General features: G+C 35.9%; 1 protein-coding gene across 3 annotated transcripts in view; it reads left to right on the top strand.

Annotated features, from left to right (window-relative positions):
• Positions 1-17,308, top strand: part of dusp8a (dual specificity phosphatase 8a) — a 36,177-nt gene that overhangs the window by 8,167 nt on the left and 10,702 nt on the right. For all 3 annotated transcript variants that reach the window (XM_046859740.1, XM_046859741.1, XM_046859743.1), the window contains exon 3: positions 4,111-4,249. In XM_046859740.1, coding sequence (XP_046715696.1) covers positions 4,111-4,249 — 139 coding nt within the window. The remainder of the gene's footprint in view (positions 1-4,110; positions 4,250-17,308) is intronic.

Below are 17,308 nucleotides of genomic sequence, written 5' to 3'. Positions count from 1 at the left end.
TATGATGAGTAAAAATTACTGACCAACTGGGCATCATATTTATGTGCTTTCAGGTGTTTAATGGGTTACAATGAAAAAAAAATTCCAGTTCCCTGCTAGCATCACAAATGTACATGAGTATTTATCTTAGTTTTATTTAGGCATAGTTTAAGTTATACAGTTAGCATGTATGGATTGCACACTGTTGGATAATTCTAAATATTGTCACATGAATTTAGCAAGTCAAAATGTTTATAGGTTTAGCAAACAATGAATTTCTGATGTCAATGTTAAGTAAAGTAGCTAGACAGGCAAGGTGTAAAGGGCAATAATAGGGCTTTATATGGAGTGACAAATGAGGCCATTTCTCGGCTTATGCTAATCCATTCTGCCAAATGTTCCATTGAGTTGCTATTGACAGATGGTTCAGTAGTTGCCCATGGTGAGGACAGACTGAGAGGATGGCCTGGAGGAGACGGTGACTAGAGAGTATGAGGCTTTTGGCTGAGGAATGGATAGAAGAGACTAATGAAAATGGAATGTACCTCATTATCGCCTGCAAATTAATATTTCTGGAACTAAAAAGCTAGTAGTGTTTTTTTCTAAGACAGACAGTACCTTTCTCTATTCTGTTAGATATCATGGTACCGTTTCCTCCACTATATGCCTAAATGCAAATATGCTTCCACCCACTAAAAATTCAAAAATTAGACAAGGATGTTGTGATCTGAACAAGGATGTTGTGGAGCATTAGAGCAATATCATAGTTTACACCTGGAGTGACAACTTCTGTGTTTACTGTAGAAAAAGAAAATCCAAGTTGATCAAAGCTAGGTGGTCCAGGCCAGCTTCTGATTTGAAAGCACTTCGACAAATGACAGACTGAGTTAAAAAATTGCTAAACTGAGCTGTAGGGCGTTAAATGCACAAGGCAAAGAGAGGTAATGATGCAGGTCCTTGTCTAAGTAGACATACAAAATATATCTTTAAAATATATCTAAGTATTTATTTTGAACTCATTTAGATATGTAAAAAAAAATGTGCTACCCAACATAATGTTTTTAAGCAAACACACTGGTCCTCTGATATGAATTCTGACACCTGTTTTACGAGTTAGGATTTGCTGACCTGTCTTCAGAGGACACTGCAGAAGACGGTGATGTGGGTTGGCAACAAGTTAAAATGTAATAAACATGCTCTGTGAAAGGCAAATTACATAGCAAGTGTGTGATTCCTGCTTGACAGTATGTCTTAATGCTGTCACCAGCATGTCACTATCAGGTTTTATATTTAGAAGTCAAATTTCTATTTTAGCAGTACTGTCGTTACACAGTCTTATATATATATATATATATATATATATATATATATATATATATATATATATATATATATATATATATATATAAAATATAATTTAATATATAAAATATACACATACGTACACACACCACCTTTTGGTGGCAGATTTGTATACTCATTGCATTCTCTCGTCAGTCTCATGGGGTAGTCACCTGGAATGATTTTCAAACAATCTTGAGGAGTTTTCAGAGGTAAGGTGTTGACTGCTTTTCCCAACCTCTCTGGTCCAACTCGCACCAAGCCATCTCAACTGGATTTAGATTGGGTAATTGTGGAGGGAGTGTTTCTTTCCATAATATGGATTTCTATAGTAGTTTTAGCAATTGACTCTGTACTCACCCTTTCCTTTGCACAAGACACTTGATGGTCTAAAGCACATTAAGCACGTAAGAACTATCACAAATTAAGTATTGACAACCCTTTGCTACCTCATGAATCTGATAAATGAAGTTTGCCAAGATGTCATTAAAGCTAAATGTAGTTACTTTGGACCATCTAAAATATAAAACATATTCCGTTTTTTATTTTGTTTTGTTTTTATCAGCTACTGTAAATAATTCCATACATGTTCTTTCATAGTTTGGATGTCTTCAGAATACAGTATTCTTCAGGCACTGTAGACAAACATGCAAAGAACAAGGTATACATTTGGCGATAGGAAGCTATATGGATTTTCCTTTGTTTCTGCTTGTTTGCATTCGTTCACAGTATTCTACAATTTCTTATGAGATTGATCATCTTGGGAACACTTTATGAGAACATATAAATAAGATATGCTTCTTGTACATTGCAAGTTTGTGCTAGTTGCTTCTACTTGGTATAGCTCGTACCAGTGAACAGTGTGTATTGTACTTCTCTGTCTTGCTGCACAGCTGATGGTCAGGGATGATAGCAGTGCAAAGCAAGAGGCCAAGGCCTGTGTGATGTGAGCTTGTTTTCAGGGAAGCTTTTTGAATAATGCACAAATGTCTCCTGCAGAGTGAGGCCATATTTTGGAACTGTGTGAAAGAGCAAAATAGTATACCTCCTTACACCATGTCCTTAATATAAATTGCCAGGTGATTTTGTTCATTGTTAATTCTGTTGGATTAGTAAGATTTATAATGAACAAATTGTACTAATATCAATAGGCTGCTCTGTGTGTGAGAAAGCAGCACTACAGGGTGTATCATAAGGAAAGTGTGAACTAGTTAATTGCTGTGAATGCCAAATTAAATAAAGAGACGTCATTATATGCAATGCGGTAATTCTTTGTTTGCGAAGTTTTTATATAACTTTTATACATTTTGGCTTTTTAGCAAGGGTTTATGTTTCGTTATGTAAACAGGATCAGGCAGAAGGCCAAGCCACACACAGAGACTGTAATCCCCCAGGTGATGATGTCATCCAGCTGATTTAGCTCTCATCCAATTAAGGTGGAACACCTTGTTCAGCCAGCTTGGAAGAGGGTGGAGAGTAGAAATGTGATAAGACAACAAATAGGTGTAGCACTCAACATCTTGTATTATCACTCCATTCTAATTTCAATTTTTAAAATGATTCTATTATTCCACAAATTTTATCTTTACTAGCTTACATAGTCTGCACTGATAACAAATAAAAAGTTGAAACTAATTTGTTTAAAATGGTATTTTATTCCAACTTCTATAGTTTTCAGCTGTGTGCTTAAGAAAGGGCAGCTTGGAAATTTGGCATTGGGGCCTGACCTTGGGCTGATGATGTCACCTGGGGCGCTCTGCCAGTCTGCAGCTAGCAAGGCTGCTGCGTAAGCACAAGCACATAATCAATTTTTATTTGCTAGTCAGACACACCCTCATGGTAATTCGTTCATGAGTATGACATGGTGTCAGTTGATTTTTATAACTTGCATATTCATCTTGTTTATCTTCTCTTCACCTGTCCTAATCCATGCTGTCTGTACTGTACGATTTATTGTCATTTTGTGTTGTTTTTTTCCCCAAAATTGTAACATGCCCTTAGGTTTAATAATGGTACATCTATTATTATTATTATTATTATTATTATTATTATTCCTATAGACACTGCCTTTGCTTCTGTTCTTTCCTCCTCTCTCTTCTCCTCTGCCTGTATTATACTGAGTCACTCTACAGAGTGCAGAGCAGAGCAGCTTGATGGTCACGTGATTAAAAACTGCCTGACAACATTGAGGCAGCCGGGTTAGCGTGCAGCCATACACAGCTTAGTGCTGCCACTGCACTACACACACACACACACACACACACACACACACACACACACACACACAGAGGCACATGTGAACTGTATTTGTGCATGCAACATATATTGCATTGCTGCCAATCTTATATCTCTGCAAACATATTAACAGTCCTTTGCTACTCCTTTGCTCTCTAATTAGCAATGTTTAATTGGCATTAGAACCTATCATTATAGCACATATTACCATTCCTCAAGGTAGGGCTGTCTGACAAGGATATAAATAGTATATTGAAACAGCTCACCTTGCAGTATATTACAGACAACTGATGAAACTGTGGTGTCATTAGTTAGATACTGGTTTGCATTTGATCGACCAAAAATAACAAGTATTCTCAGTATTTTATTATTTCACCGAACCTTATTTATATATATACTGACAGAGCTCTCATTGGCAACACTTAATAGTGAATGTATATGGTGTAAGATGTGAAGGTTTTTTTCTAGCATTTGCTTCTGTTTTTTATTGTTCCTGTTCAAATTTTTGACACTTCTCTTTTAATACTATTTGTGTGTGTGTGTGCCTGTGTCCAGGTTGATTTGAGCAGGAGACATGAGGTGGTGGTGTATGACCAAAGCACCAAGGACGCTGGTCAGCTTCCCAAAGATGGGTTTGTCCACATTCTCCTGAGCAAGCTGGATGGGACATTCCACAAAGTGTTCCTACTTACAGGTACAGATGCAGCAATGCAGTTTGTTTTACAGTGTATGAGTTATTTGTTTTTACCTGATTGACATTATAGTGCAACTTTACCAACAGAGGGTGCTACTTGCATCATTTTGAATAGCCTCGACTTGTGCATTCTGAAATTTATCTTCTTCTCGCACTTTCATTTTTGTTTTCTTTTTCTTTTTTTTTGTGCATGAAGTCCTCAAGTGCTCTCACGCAGTTCTCTTATTATATCATTTCCAGTAGCGCTATGCACTTTGGCTGTCTATCTCTACCCTCCCCTCACTGTTCTTGTGCACACAGCCTTTACACATTGGTGACTGATTTTAGGCCTTGGTAATTATTCCTAACATGTATTTGACAGAAAGAAGTGCCCTTGCTTTCACCCTTTGAACTTTCTGTGGTTCATCATATAACACTAGTATGGCATGACACTTCTGATGTCAGCACCAGCTAAGAATACACACTGACCCAGTGGCTAGCTCCTAGTACTGCTATATGTAAAAAAAAAAAAAAAAAATTGCCTAATCTCATACTGAAAATATGACAGAAATCTAACAATTAATTATAAAAATATTAAAATAAAGTATAAAAATACTTTGTCACAATTATTGCTTTTAGTGCTTTGTGCAACCTCGCATTCTCAACATAACAGCACCCATGCAAATGACAGTTTTTTAAGTTTACATTTATTCAATAACAATAGCAGTGAAATCAGGCTCTTCTGTAGTTCACAGATTGATAACATTACTAGTGAGTTATTAATTATTTGAGAAAGTTGACCACATTATGTTAACTGTCTGCTTGGTGTCAAATGTGTTTTGACACCAGCAATGTGGGAAGTATTGGCCAGAGCTGATTGCCAAGTTTTTAACTTGGCAAAAGCAGAGAGACACGTACTCATCTTGTGCATGAGCATGGCCTTTTTTTTCAAGTCAAGCTTGCTGTTTTGCAGAGGTGGGAAGTAACGAAGTACAAATACTTTGTTACTGTACTTAAGTAGATTTTTCTGTTATCAGTACTTAGACGTAGACTAGTTTAACAAGATAACAACGAGCAAGGCAGAAGGCAACAAGAAGTTTGGTTAATGTGGATGAGACAGATTGAGTCAGCAATGTAAACGACTGAGAACAGAGACATTCCTGATCACCTGATCATCTTTATCTTTTCTCTGCTTGTGTTCTATATGGTGGATTTTCAGCCTAGATACATTTATTAGGTAACAAAATTTGAAATTTGGTTATATTAATTAGGGCTTTAAAAATTAACACATTAATGCGAATTCATTTTAACGGCACTAATTGTATTAATATGCGACTAATGCAGCGCTCATTTCAGTTTCACAATTTTTATTAAAAATATAAATAAATATATGAGACGAAATTAAAACCTTCAGCGCAACACCCATTTATTCACGATGTCCTTTCTTTACTCATATATATCTAAAAATAATAATAATAATAAAATAATTTATTTTTAAATTAAATTACATTATTTTATTATTTTTTTAATCACCAAACGTTTGTTTTACTGATGCGCCAAGTCTCGAATCAAACAGTAAACCCTTTGGGGTCAACAAGCGCACAGGAACGTTTTGTGGCTTTTTTTTCTTTTTTCTCATAACACTGAAACTTAAATTACTGTCTTTTTTGATCGTACAGAAAAGAACAATACATCATTCAAATCTGTAAAGGGTTACTTTTATTTGTATACACTTATAATAACAACAAAAACACTGCTTTTGTAAAATTAAGAAAACAGACTGGGTGCGCTCTCTGCCGCCTCTGTCATCTCTTTTCACAGACACATAAATTAAACAACCTGAATTTCAGTGAATACTTGGCCTCACAGACAATAAATATGTCTATTATTCACAGAGAAACAAATATTCTCTGAATAGGTAATTAATATAAAAGTTAGAAGAGGTACATTTTCTCCGGTATCACGTCATTAACCGTCCGTGTGGAAACATTGCAACTTACTGAAAATAAGTACCTTTTTTCTACTTTAATTATGTCTGCTGTGTACGTAATGTATTGTGTCAGTTGTGAATTTGTGAAATCTACTAAGCTGTATGAATCCTATCACTCACAGCCAGCAATTTCCCTTCTAAAGCTTAATGGCTTTTGCCTTTCCAAGCATCTCTGCTCCAAATATGTCATTACTGAAAAGTAACTCAAAGCTGTTTCTGTCGGGATTTAAAAAAAAATGTGGAAATTGCAAAGCTGATCTTGCATTCATCTTTAATTACGTGCACCCCTACCCTGTCGTCCTCAGTTTAGGGATTAAGTCACTGAAGTCAATCAGCCATATTGAGGCACATGCATTTCTTTTCAAAAATCTCTCTTGAGACTAGCAGAGTCTTAATTTGCCTTGCTTAATGCCCTAAGCCTGCTTTTTCTCATGCTCTATCCTGTTTTATTCCCATGCTATGTATCTGCGGTCTTTAGTAAGACACAGTACAGAGTGAAATTGTACTTATTCCATTCCAATTGCTGCTGTTTCTATGCCAACAGAAAATGATAATCTTTAAAAGTGGGAGCCAGCAGGACAGGGCACTGTGGAAAGCCCTGGAAAATATGAGGTCAATGGAAGTTAATGGGAGACTCAGTTGGCTTGCAGCTGTAGGCATTTTTAGGGTTGTATAGAGTGGAGGGCAGCGCAGTAACCACTTTAAACAAGTTAAGTTTTGTATAATGGTTTGCTTATGAGGAGGGAAGCCCCTGGCCTGGACTGACAGGATGTGCCCTGGTTATTGACTGTTTATCTACTGCAAAGCCCTCTGTCTCTCCCAATACTGTTGAAAGCTAGACGCAGCGGGAGCATGCTGATTTCATTAGGGTTACTTTAAGGCCACTTGCATCATGAACACTTCTTGAACATCTTTGATGTGAACTTGAAAGGAAAGATGATGTAATCCCAGGGAGTGGGTTCAGTCCACTGTTTGTGGGCTTGTGTATGCTGTGTATTAATATTATATGGAAATAACATGCCTGGTTCTCATAGAACTTCTCCTGGCAGCCATGTTTTTATCCAGCACCTTGCTCTCCAGACTGGGCTGTTAATCAAAATTTGTGGAATAGGTCATGACTGCTGAGATTCTTCTTGTTATACTTTAAAAAAAATAAAACCACGAATTCTTGATTTTTATTGCTTATATAACTGCTCATTTACTGCCTAATAAATGTTTAGCCATGGCTCTCACTATGTCTGCTGGTTGTACATAATGTGGCCAGTAGTGTGGCCTGGTCCACAGGTCCAGACACACACCTGCTGGAAAGAACTCACGTCATAGAACACACAAATGTGTGAATACAGCACAGACTCTCTGCCTTCTTCTGTTGCCAAACCCATACTTCACAAAGGCATGTTAGCTAATGAATTGTCTAGAGTGGAGCTAAGGAAAGACTACCTTCTGCTGGACTGGTCATCATTAGAGCATTTAAAATGATTAAGATAGAAAGATGTCAAATCAGTATTTCTCTCATGAGAGGTGAAAGGTGAAATGAAGAGCAAGACAGTATGTGTTGAAACATTTTCCTTTATGTATATTTGCATTTATGTGTACATTCCTAGTATACATATGCAAAAAGGATTAAAGCACAAACCCTATTATGTATCTGTGTTGGACACACTGATTACATGTAGGTGTAATAATTAGAGCAACTAACAATTATTTTGTTAATACGATTATTCGGATTTGTAAAGAACTAAATTTAGCTTATTATGACCATTATAAAATTCTAATTCAAGGTATTTATGTATAAAAGTGTACTTTATAAAATGCTAAAGCCACATATTGAGTTTAACTATCTTTAATTTAGACATTTTATAGCTTATAGTGGCTGCTGGGGGATTTCTCCTTAGAGCAAATTCACTCATGCTGGGTTGTTTCTTTCTGTAAAAAAAAACCCCCAGCATTTATTCAAGGTGAAGCATTTTGTGTAAATCAACATTTGTATTGTTTTTAATGATAATTACAGATGGCAAGTTGATAACTATGCTTAAAAAAAAATCTATATAAAATATAATCCAACATTGTTTTGACTATTTTTGTTGAAAGAAATAGATATTTTGTTCAGTTGATGATATAAGAATCTAGAGTATATAATTAATTTAATTTTGTATAATAATTAAATGATATATGCATAAATTAAATATACAAACATTGAAATCAAGCATTTGAACGTAGTAAAGCAGCAGTACATCACGTTTTAGAACAGATAAGGTACTGTTGTAGACAAATACTATAAAAAGTAAATGAAATGGAGCAAGGCAGCAAGCAAACATGCTTTGGTGTGCAAATGCATAAGCATTCACTGAAAATCACATCTGTGACAAAAAAATGGAATCCTTTACTGCTGCTGTTATTTGCTGCTTTTAGATTTAGTGTTTGTTCGCACCGTTTTAATTAAATCCATCACTATCACTTTTATTCTGCTTGTGGTTGTTTGGATAGCATTGGATGCCATTTATACACTAATGCTGAAAATTATTTTTGTAAAGTCATGTCAAACCCCACCATGTCAAAGAACAAATTACATCTTCTGGGAGCTTTACACAGGAAACTTATCATTCTAAAATAAGTTTCCAAGTAGGCAGAGCTCCTAGCTGGTTCTTCTTTAATTTCATAGAAAACTATGTGTTCGGGGACAAAATGTACTTAAAAAATAAATTTTGGTTTAGAATGACTTGTGTGTAACTAATTGCTACACACCAGTCATTCCAAATGTTGCAGATGACTTTAACTTGCATGTATTTAACTGTATTGTAACTTTGTACACTGTGTACATTTTAGATTTGACCTGAAGGTGATACATTGCAGAATAAACATTTGCATAAAATCTTTGACAGCACTGACATTTTCCAGTTGTGCATTTTGGCTGTAGTTGAGGACTCAGACTTGAAAAGTCTAAATAGCTGACTTATAATTGCTGGCTTATAATTAGCTGTAGTAAAACTGCATGTGCACTTATCCTTTCTGCCTCCAGAGCAATTGGTATGTTATGTCCTAGCTAATTTATATTGATAAAAACTGCTAAGTTTTAATAAGCTACTGCTGTTAGAGTGTATTTCCCATGTGTCCCTCTCTTTTTCTTGCAGTGTTATATTAATATCACACATGTGATTCTGCAAGTGTAGGTGTCTATATCCTACAGATGTGCACTGACTGTTTTTAATCTCCTCCACTCTGTTACCATCTGCCTGTGTTTTTGTCCCTGGACAGCAGGCTGGACTCTGCTGGAACGCCTGTGTGTATGTTTGCATTGTTTGTGTGTGTGTGTGTGTGTGTGTGTGTGTGTGTGTGTGTGTGTGTGTGTGAGAGTAAGTGAGTGAAAAACGAACCATGCCTTGGCACTATGAGCATATACTGAGTTGCATGGCTCTTGACCCATATGCTTGCCTCGTGGTCACTCGGCAGGGTTTGAGATGCTTCTGGATTACATCAGATCCTCCTGATGTCACTCCCACTTAATGGTTAACACAAGAAAAAACATGACATGGAGCGGTGACTGAAGGTTACATATGCCTCAAGTTGAAAGCGGAATTTGACTTTAATCGGGCAGTGTGTTAAATCCGGACCGGTTCTTCTTCTTCTCCCTCTCTGTCTTTCATTGTTTTTTTTATTTTGAATGCAATTTTGTCATTCCACTTCACTTTTTACAGCCCATTTCTAGTGTAAGTGTGTGAATTTGGCACCTGAGAAGACTAAATGTTAATGCCTTCTAAAACAAAATGCAAATTCTAACCGACTTTTTAATGCCCCAGTATCCTGATCTTCACTTAATAGGTGTTACATCAACGCACATTTAAAAACAAGAACAGGTCCAAACTGGAACCAGCAAGTCCTGGGCTGTTTATTTTTTTTCACCAACTTGACAAACAACTAGATTGCTAACAATAACAACAATAACCCAGCGATCACACTAGCAAGTGACAAAGCAACAGGTAGCTTTTATGTAAATGTGTGACACAGAGGCAGTGCAGAGTGACAAGAAGACAAAGAGAAAAATGTTTAGGCAGAGATTTCTCAATTCTATTTAAATTAATGTATGACATTGTAAAGCAACAACTGATTGGTTATAGATCCAAGTGCTTATCTATAGTGAAATACTCCTACCAGTCATACAAAGCAACTTGGTTGTTGTCATTGGGAACCATGACAGCTTTAGTGCATTTAGCCACCATTTAAAATGACAGAAGAGGTGTATTAAAATTCCAAAAGGAATAATAAGATAAAATAATAACGATAAGAAATGTAAAATAATGAATATATGAAAAAAGAAAAAAGAAAAAAAAGAAAATCAGTGTGATTTTGTGGTTCTTTTGTGTAACAATGCTGAAATTCTATCAAAAAGAAGCACTGCTGCAAGCCCAAGCAGACAATAATGAGCAGATTAATTTGCAGAGTGAAAAAAAGCTTTAAGTGATTTATGTTTCATGTACGAATCTGTGTCCTTTAGTTAGTTTAGTCTGTGTTATGTAGGCTGGAAGTAAATCAAGCATTATTAAAAAAATGCAATATGGATTTGCTCAGAGTCAACTATATTATCACACAGTAGGAATCCCTCATCCAGTTAGGGTTTTGCTTAAGTGCTCTTGTTGTAAAGTAAGCTACTAGACTCCTGTCAATCTCCCTGACTTCCTGTGTCTGCGTAAGCCACTATCCATTACTGCCCCACTGCTGTGTGGTCCGTTCAATGATTTCATTGAGAAGGAGCCACTGGTGCCATTATGGTGGTGAGGTAAGCTCCCAAGAGGAGCTCATGTTGTGTTATTGTGTCACACACACACACACACACACACACACACACACACACACACACACACACACACACACACTTGCTCTCTCTTTCTGTTCTGAAAACACTGCTCTATTTTTAGTCCAGGCCTCTGTGGTCATCACATCTGGTGCCTGACAGCTAGTTTGTGCAAGTGTTCTCAACTGTTAATCCTTACATGTTTTCACTCAGTTTTTCTAAATTTTTACAAAGGGTATATGACATTTCATTGGGTCCCTACGCTGAACTGTTTACCTTCATGCACACCTTTACACATGCACATTACTAGAACAGACTCGGGGTGCACATCGTTTTGCACAGAAATGTCCAGTCCTTTCTCTACATTTGTCCTCACTTTTCTTGGTTTTTTTTTTTCTCTGCACATTCATTGGCCTCAAATTATATGTCTTATGTCAATTCCCAGAAACTAAATAAAGAACTAAATAAATGTCAGAGGAGTTGGTGATGCCAAATACTTTCAGCATGACGTGAACCCGCCGCAGTCCTCTCTTTTCCACTGCTTTCTTCTGTTACATTCACAGCTCTTCCATTTTTCTCCATTTTGCCAATTTTGGCTCTTCTTTTCCTGTGTGACTGCCTTGCATGAGATTCCAGCAGGTACAAAACTATATGAGCACACACTTTTTTTTCCACTTTGTAGAGCATATTGAAGTGCTGAAGGGTGAAATCACTGTGTTTATAGACTTCTTCCTTTACTTTTTAAATTTGGCCCTGTTGAATAGCAGCAAGCTGTTGTGAATACCCTGAAAAATTCATTCACCTATTTTCTCCTTATTTTTCTTGTTTATTTATATTTATAGAGCTCAGTTCTATATTTAAAAGCCTTTGCATCGGATTATATAGACTTTTATGCAAAAAAAAATATTATTTGGATATCTTCTGTTTGGTTACCTGTGTCTCCCAAAGTTGCAGTGGTACAGTCTCACAGCAACCTTGTTAGGAAGTCAAACAAATCATCAGTGAATTCCAGGAAAAGTACAGCAAAACACAGGAATACACACATCTGCACACATACATGCATAAACTGCCACTGACACACACTGCACAGTTGATGTAACCCCACACTCATTTCCTGATAAGAGATCTTTCCATTCCATCCTTAGCTAAATTTGGACTTTCCACTCTGGCCCAAGGCCCTTGTGTGAAGAATGCAGACTTTGTCATCATTTAGAGTCTTCCCGATAGTATTCCTCCTCCCTTCAGCTCACACATCCTCCCAGTTGTGTAACGCTCTGGAGACTTCTCTTCTGCTCCACATGACATCATGTCACTAGTGGTAGCAGGACATCTCTCGCTCTCCTTCCTGCTTGACTTTAACTTGGAACCAACAAATGATTCGAGCTCCTCAGGAGCGACTGAACCAAAAAGCCAAGTGTAAATATACTCTTTGGTCATGGCATGTACAAATGTACAAAGTATTCCTTTATTATAAACATTTTAACAGTATTTTTTTTAAAGACAAAATAGTCTTTACCAAAATGTAACTTGCTGTGTTTTGCAAGATCAATTGTGAATTTCTGTGGTAGAGTCTAGATTTCGACAGAAAAGGACTCTGCTGTCATGTGAAATCTCTCATGTTCACATCTGGCATCTTATGACTTCTGGCATGTTCACTCCTCAGTGATGTCATTGTCACCCTTGTGCTCCAGTCGAGACCGCTCTACTTGATCTAAGTGATTTTCTTTTCTCAAAGGACTAACCGGAATGAATTTCATGTTAAACAGCTCTCATCACTGCAGATAAAATTTGATACTCTATGCTGTTTAACTGAAATCATTCAAAAGCATTCAATGTTTAATATGTTTATTTGTAGCAACAGTGTAGCTGCATATGTGTGTGTATTAAATGAAGTTGTTTTACACAGTGATTGCAATGTAATGAAGCAAGTCAAAATCATAAACATTTGTAAATTTTTTTCTTATTGGCAACTAGCTACTATGGTGAGAAACAGGATTAACCAATTGGGATATTTTCCCATTTCTGTTTAAAAGCAATAAACCAGCTGGCTACAATAACTGCACAAGAGGACAACTGGTTGTAAGATAATATAAGATATTTACATCCATTTGAATTAGTTATTCAAATCAATTTCAGTGCAATTGTCAGAAAAGTATTCTATGGCAAATGTATTAATATAGCAGGATTGGTTAACAGTGGGCTTTAAACTGATATGACAAATTCACGCCATAACAACTTTTATTTGACATTCCCAACAGTCATGGTGTACTTGTCAAATTAGACGGCTTGTGTTGTGATTTTATTTAGTATATTTAGTTGTTTTCCGACTGAAATTAAATCATTACTATACTACTGGCCACAAAAACCTATAAAAAACAAACACTATTGTTATTAATCAATTATTTGATCATTGTCACTCTAGAACCTATTTTTTAATGTCAGCCATCAATACCAATATGAATTATTTATCTGACACCAAAGCTCACGTCACAAGCCGTGACAAGGTTCCTTCCAAGTTTGATGGTAACAATTTAAATGGTAATGTTTTTCTTAATCTTTTTTTCTAGTATGTCCAAAGGGTTGAAAGTGGAGATTTTATCTCCAAAAATCTCTAACATATGAATAAATACTAAAAAGATAAAAGTCTTCATTTTCGATCAATGTCTTTATCTTTTTTCTTTTAACAGTTTTTTTTTTTTAACAGGTCCTATTTCTTTTTTTTTTTTCCTGCAATGTAGTCAAATCATGCTGGCTGAGATTAAAGTCCAGGCATACTTTTTTTTTTCTTGGAATATATCCTGTTTCACTCAATGCTCTCTTTTAGAAAATTGAGAGTGAGAAGTAAACAATACAACATAGAAAGCCTAGATTCTCTAGTGGCCACTTTTTAGAGTGACACTGATCATGCAAAAATTCTATTAATGAGTTATGGTAAATCTAATAAGAGCAGCATTTACTTGATTAATAATTAACTGGATTCAGTAAAGTCCTATACAACAAACATGATCACAGTAGATTTTGTCTTGTAACATAGTGTTGTAACTATACAGATTAAAGATAATGTTAATGTAATGGAGTACTTCAAAGGTCTATGCTTGGGTAACTTATTTTTGTTTTTTTTATATTTGCTACCTATGTGGTCAACATTCATGCCCATCAAGGCAAAGCTATATGTTTGTTACACTTAAACCATTGAAATAATAATAATAATAAAAAGTAATTATATCTCTTATATAATTATATTGGCAGTGTTAACATTTGCTTCTCTTTAGACAAATTGTGAGCTACAGACCTTACCTCATGCTGCACGGTGCCAAGAAGTTGTTCTATGTGTTCTATGCAAGTCTGGGCTTTGTACAGTTTTCTGTTTTACCTAAAAATAGCATAGACAATTTACAGCAGTTACAACAACAAAAATGTTTTCACTACAATACATGAGTGCACTGTCATACAAATTAAGAGGTCTAAATAAATATGCATCACATTTATGGTTAAGATGTGAAGGTGTGTGTGTGTGTGTGTGTGTGTGTGTGTGTGTGTGTGTGTGTGTGTGTGTGTGCGCATATACGCATACTTTATATAGCTTCATTTAAATATATAATTTAATGTAGTTGATCTTTTCACAAGATAATTGTTGATAAACACTGTACCTTTCACAATTTGTTGTCAAAAAAAGTTGTTATACTGTATATGAGTTAATGTTTTTAGTGTTTTCTAAATGAAAATAAGGAACTTGTTTCTAAGTCACACAATGAACGTTTCTGTATGATACACAGGAGTACTGATGTGTAACTATTAGTCACAGGTGCAGCCTGTCTGAGGATTTACCAACCAGGAAGCTGTATAACAGTTTGTGAACTGCTCATGTTCTTTATTTAGAGAGATAGCGCAAAGCAGCCTGAGCTGCACGGGGAACTGTAATTTTCATTCATCCATCCTTTTTTGGGAATTAACTAAAAATATACAGAAGGGTTAGTAATTTGGGTTAAAAACATCAGCTGCCACAAATAGCCTCTTCATGATTGTAAGGCTCTGGAGACAGCAAATAAGAACTGTACATATATGACTAATGGGTCATATTATGAGTAAACAAGATGGTCCATGTTCTAATCATGACACTGATTGTGTTTTTGTTAAACATAATTTCTCATTAAATCCATATTTAAACTTTGATTAACTGGTTCATGATTTTTAGCTTGTTTATTTTGTGAAATTTGTTTACTGATTTGTAGTAATTCTCACAAATCCATAGGCATACAGTTTTGTCAGTTCTTTAAAATGCTTTATCACCTGCTAATCATTTCTTGTTAAAGCATTTGCAATTAATTACATTGTTACAACTTGACAAAGATTGTTATTATTAATGCCTATTCTTGTAAGTGCATATTTGTATTAAGTAATACAGCAGCTGATCTGAGATTCAAAAAGGTGAAGTACCTCAATGGTCTTTGTGCGACTTTCATTTTCTTCATTTTTAATGGTTATTAATGAACATAATATTTCATTGCTCACAATGTAACAATTCTTGCACAATTCTTGAGATCTCAAACAATGCGGGGTTGCTTGACTTACAAATGGGCCAAGAGCAACTTACAATGTTCTCTTTTGTTTCATGAATTTATTTTGCAAATTATTGTTAAAAATTCCAAAGACTGGTTTTCTGTGCTAATATTTGAATAATGTTTCTGGGAATCACCTTCAATTGAATACAGTCCAATTAAATTTTATTTATATAACGCTTTTAACAATGTACATTGGCCCAAAGCAGCTTTCCAGAATTAAATAGATTATAAATATAACTTCATTAATTTATAATTCAGCCCATTTAAATGTATCCTAACTATCTTATCCGTAATGATAAGCCAGTGGCGACCAATGGCAAGATAAAGCTCTCTAAAATGGTAAAAGGAAGAAAACCAAACGGATGGCATACTCTCTGTCCCCTGACAATCACAATGACACTAAATAATTATGAGAGATTGTGAGTTCATGTATGGAAACCGAGAGCAGGCGCTCTGTTGTTGCTGCCTTATAAAAAAAAATTGCCCTGTCAGGCTAATAGTTGTTTTGTTATAAAGAACAACTAGGCAGGGGTAGGAATGTACAGATGACTGAATTTGGGAGAAATGGGGGAATTATGTCAAATAAATAAATAAAACTAATTTGAGACCACATCATTGGTCTTAGCAGTGAGCTGGCATCAGAGTGAGAACAGAGTGACGGGTGGCTAATTAACGAGGAGCTGATAGCAGACGAGGAAAGAGGGAAGTAATTCTGCTGTCAGCTCTACTTCGCCTGAGCAGTGTTTTTCAGGTCATTAGGATGTAACGTGACAGACAGGCCATCTGTCTGAGAGAAATTTCATAGTGTGAGGAGAATGAGGATAGGATTTCGTATATAGTTTTAAGCTCTCTGAAATGAAGCAACTTAGCATCCGTTTCATTTCACCCATTGTCTTTTGTTGTCATGAGTTTGGCCTGTGTCTACTTAATCAATTAGAAGCATGTGTGGAAGGTTTTTATAATGCAATCCTAATGTCAAACGTAAGCCGAGTGACCTCATTCTGTTGTTAATATGCGTATTATTAGTATTTAATGCACAGAGGGTCTGACTGGCATTTTTACTGTTGCAGATTATTAAGTGGAAGATGAGTAAGGCTACAAAAAGTTGGCACATAAAATAGTACATTTTTGCAGCCAGAGGTCCTAGATTGAATGCTGTTAGCAGGTGGTCGAAAGTACAGCTTCAGGATGTTGACTTAAAAACTGCCATTTTTGTTTAAATAGGAACCATGAACCAAAGCCCTTTTTTATTATCTAATAGCTCTGTCATTTGCTAAATCTCTGTCAGTTTGGAGGAAGAAAAATGATAGCCCTCTGTCTACTACACACACACACAAAGCTCCTGTTTCTCTCTTTCCATGACTTCATCTGGCAGCCTGCTCACGTCTTTGTGTACATAAGGGAGCCAGACGTTGAAGTGTAGTTCCACAGTGTATTATTGGTTTGAGCTGTGATCCTGTGTAGTGGATCCTAAAGTCCTCTGGATGTAAGAGCATTGAAAGTGTGTTGCTACAGTGTGTTTCTACAGTGTGCGCTTTATAAACGGCAAAAATATAATAGCTTATGTTTCTTGATGATAATGACATTTTCTTTGGATACGTTTAGTAGTCTGCAAAATGTTGCACAAGCTGAATGAAAGTTAGGGAGAAAAGTAAAAACCATAACTTGATAATAAAGTATCTCCATTTGAAATTTTGCATTTCCCAAGGAAAGATGATTAAAGTATTTCCCTGTTTGCC

Source organism: Silurus meridionalis, chromosome 10, assembly GCF_014805685.1.
Source record: "Silurus meridionalis isolate SWU-2019-XX chromosome 10, ASM1480568v1, whole genome shotgun sequence".
Lineage (NCBI taxonomy): Eukaryota > Metazoa > Chordata > Actinopteri > Siluriformes > Siluridae > Silurus > Silurus meridionalis.
The sequence above is the reverse complement of the archived record's forward strand: the minus strand, read 5'-3'. Positions and strand labels throughout refer to the sequence as shown.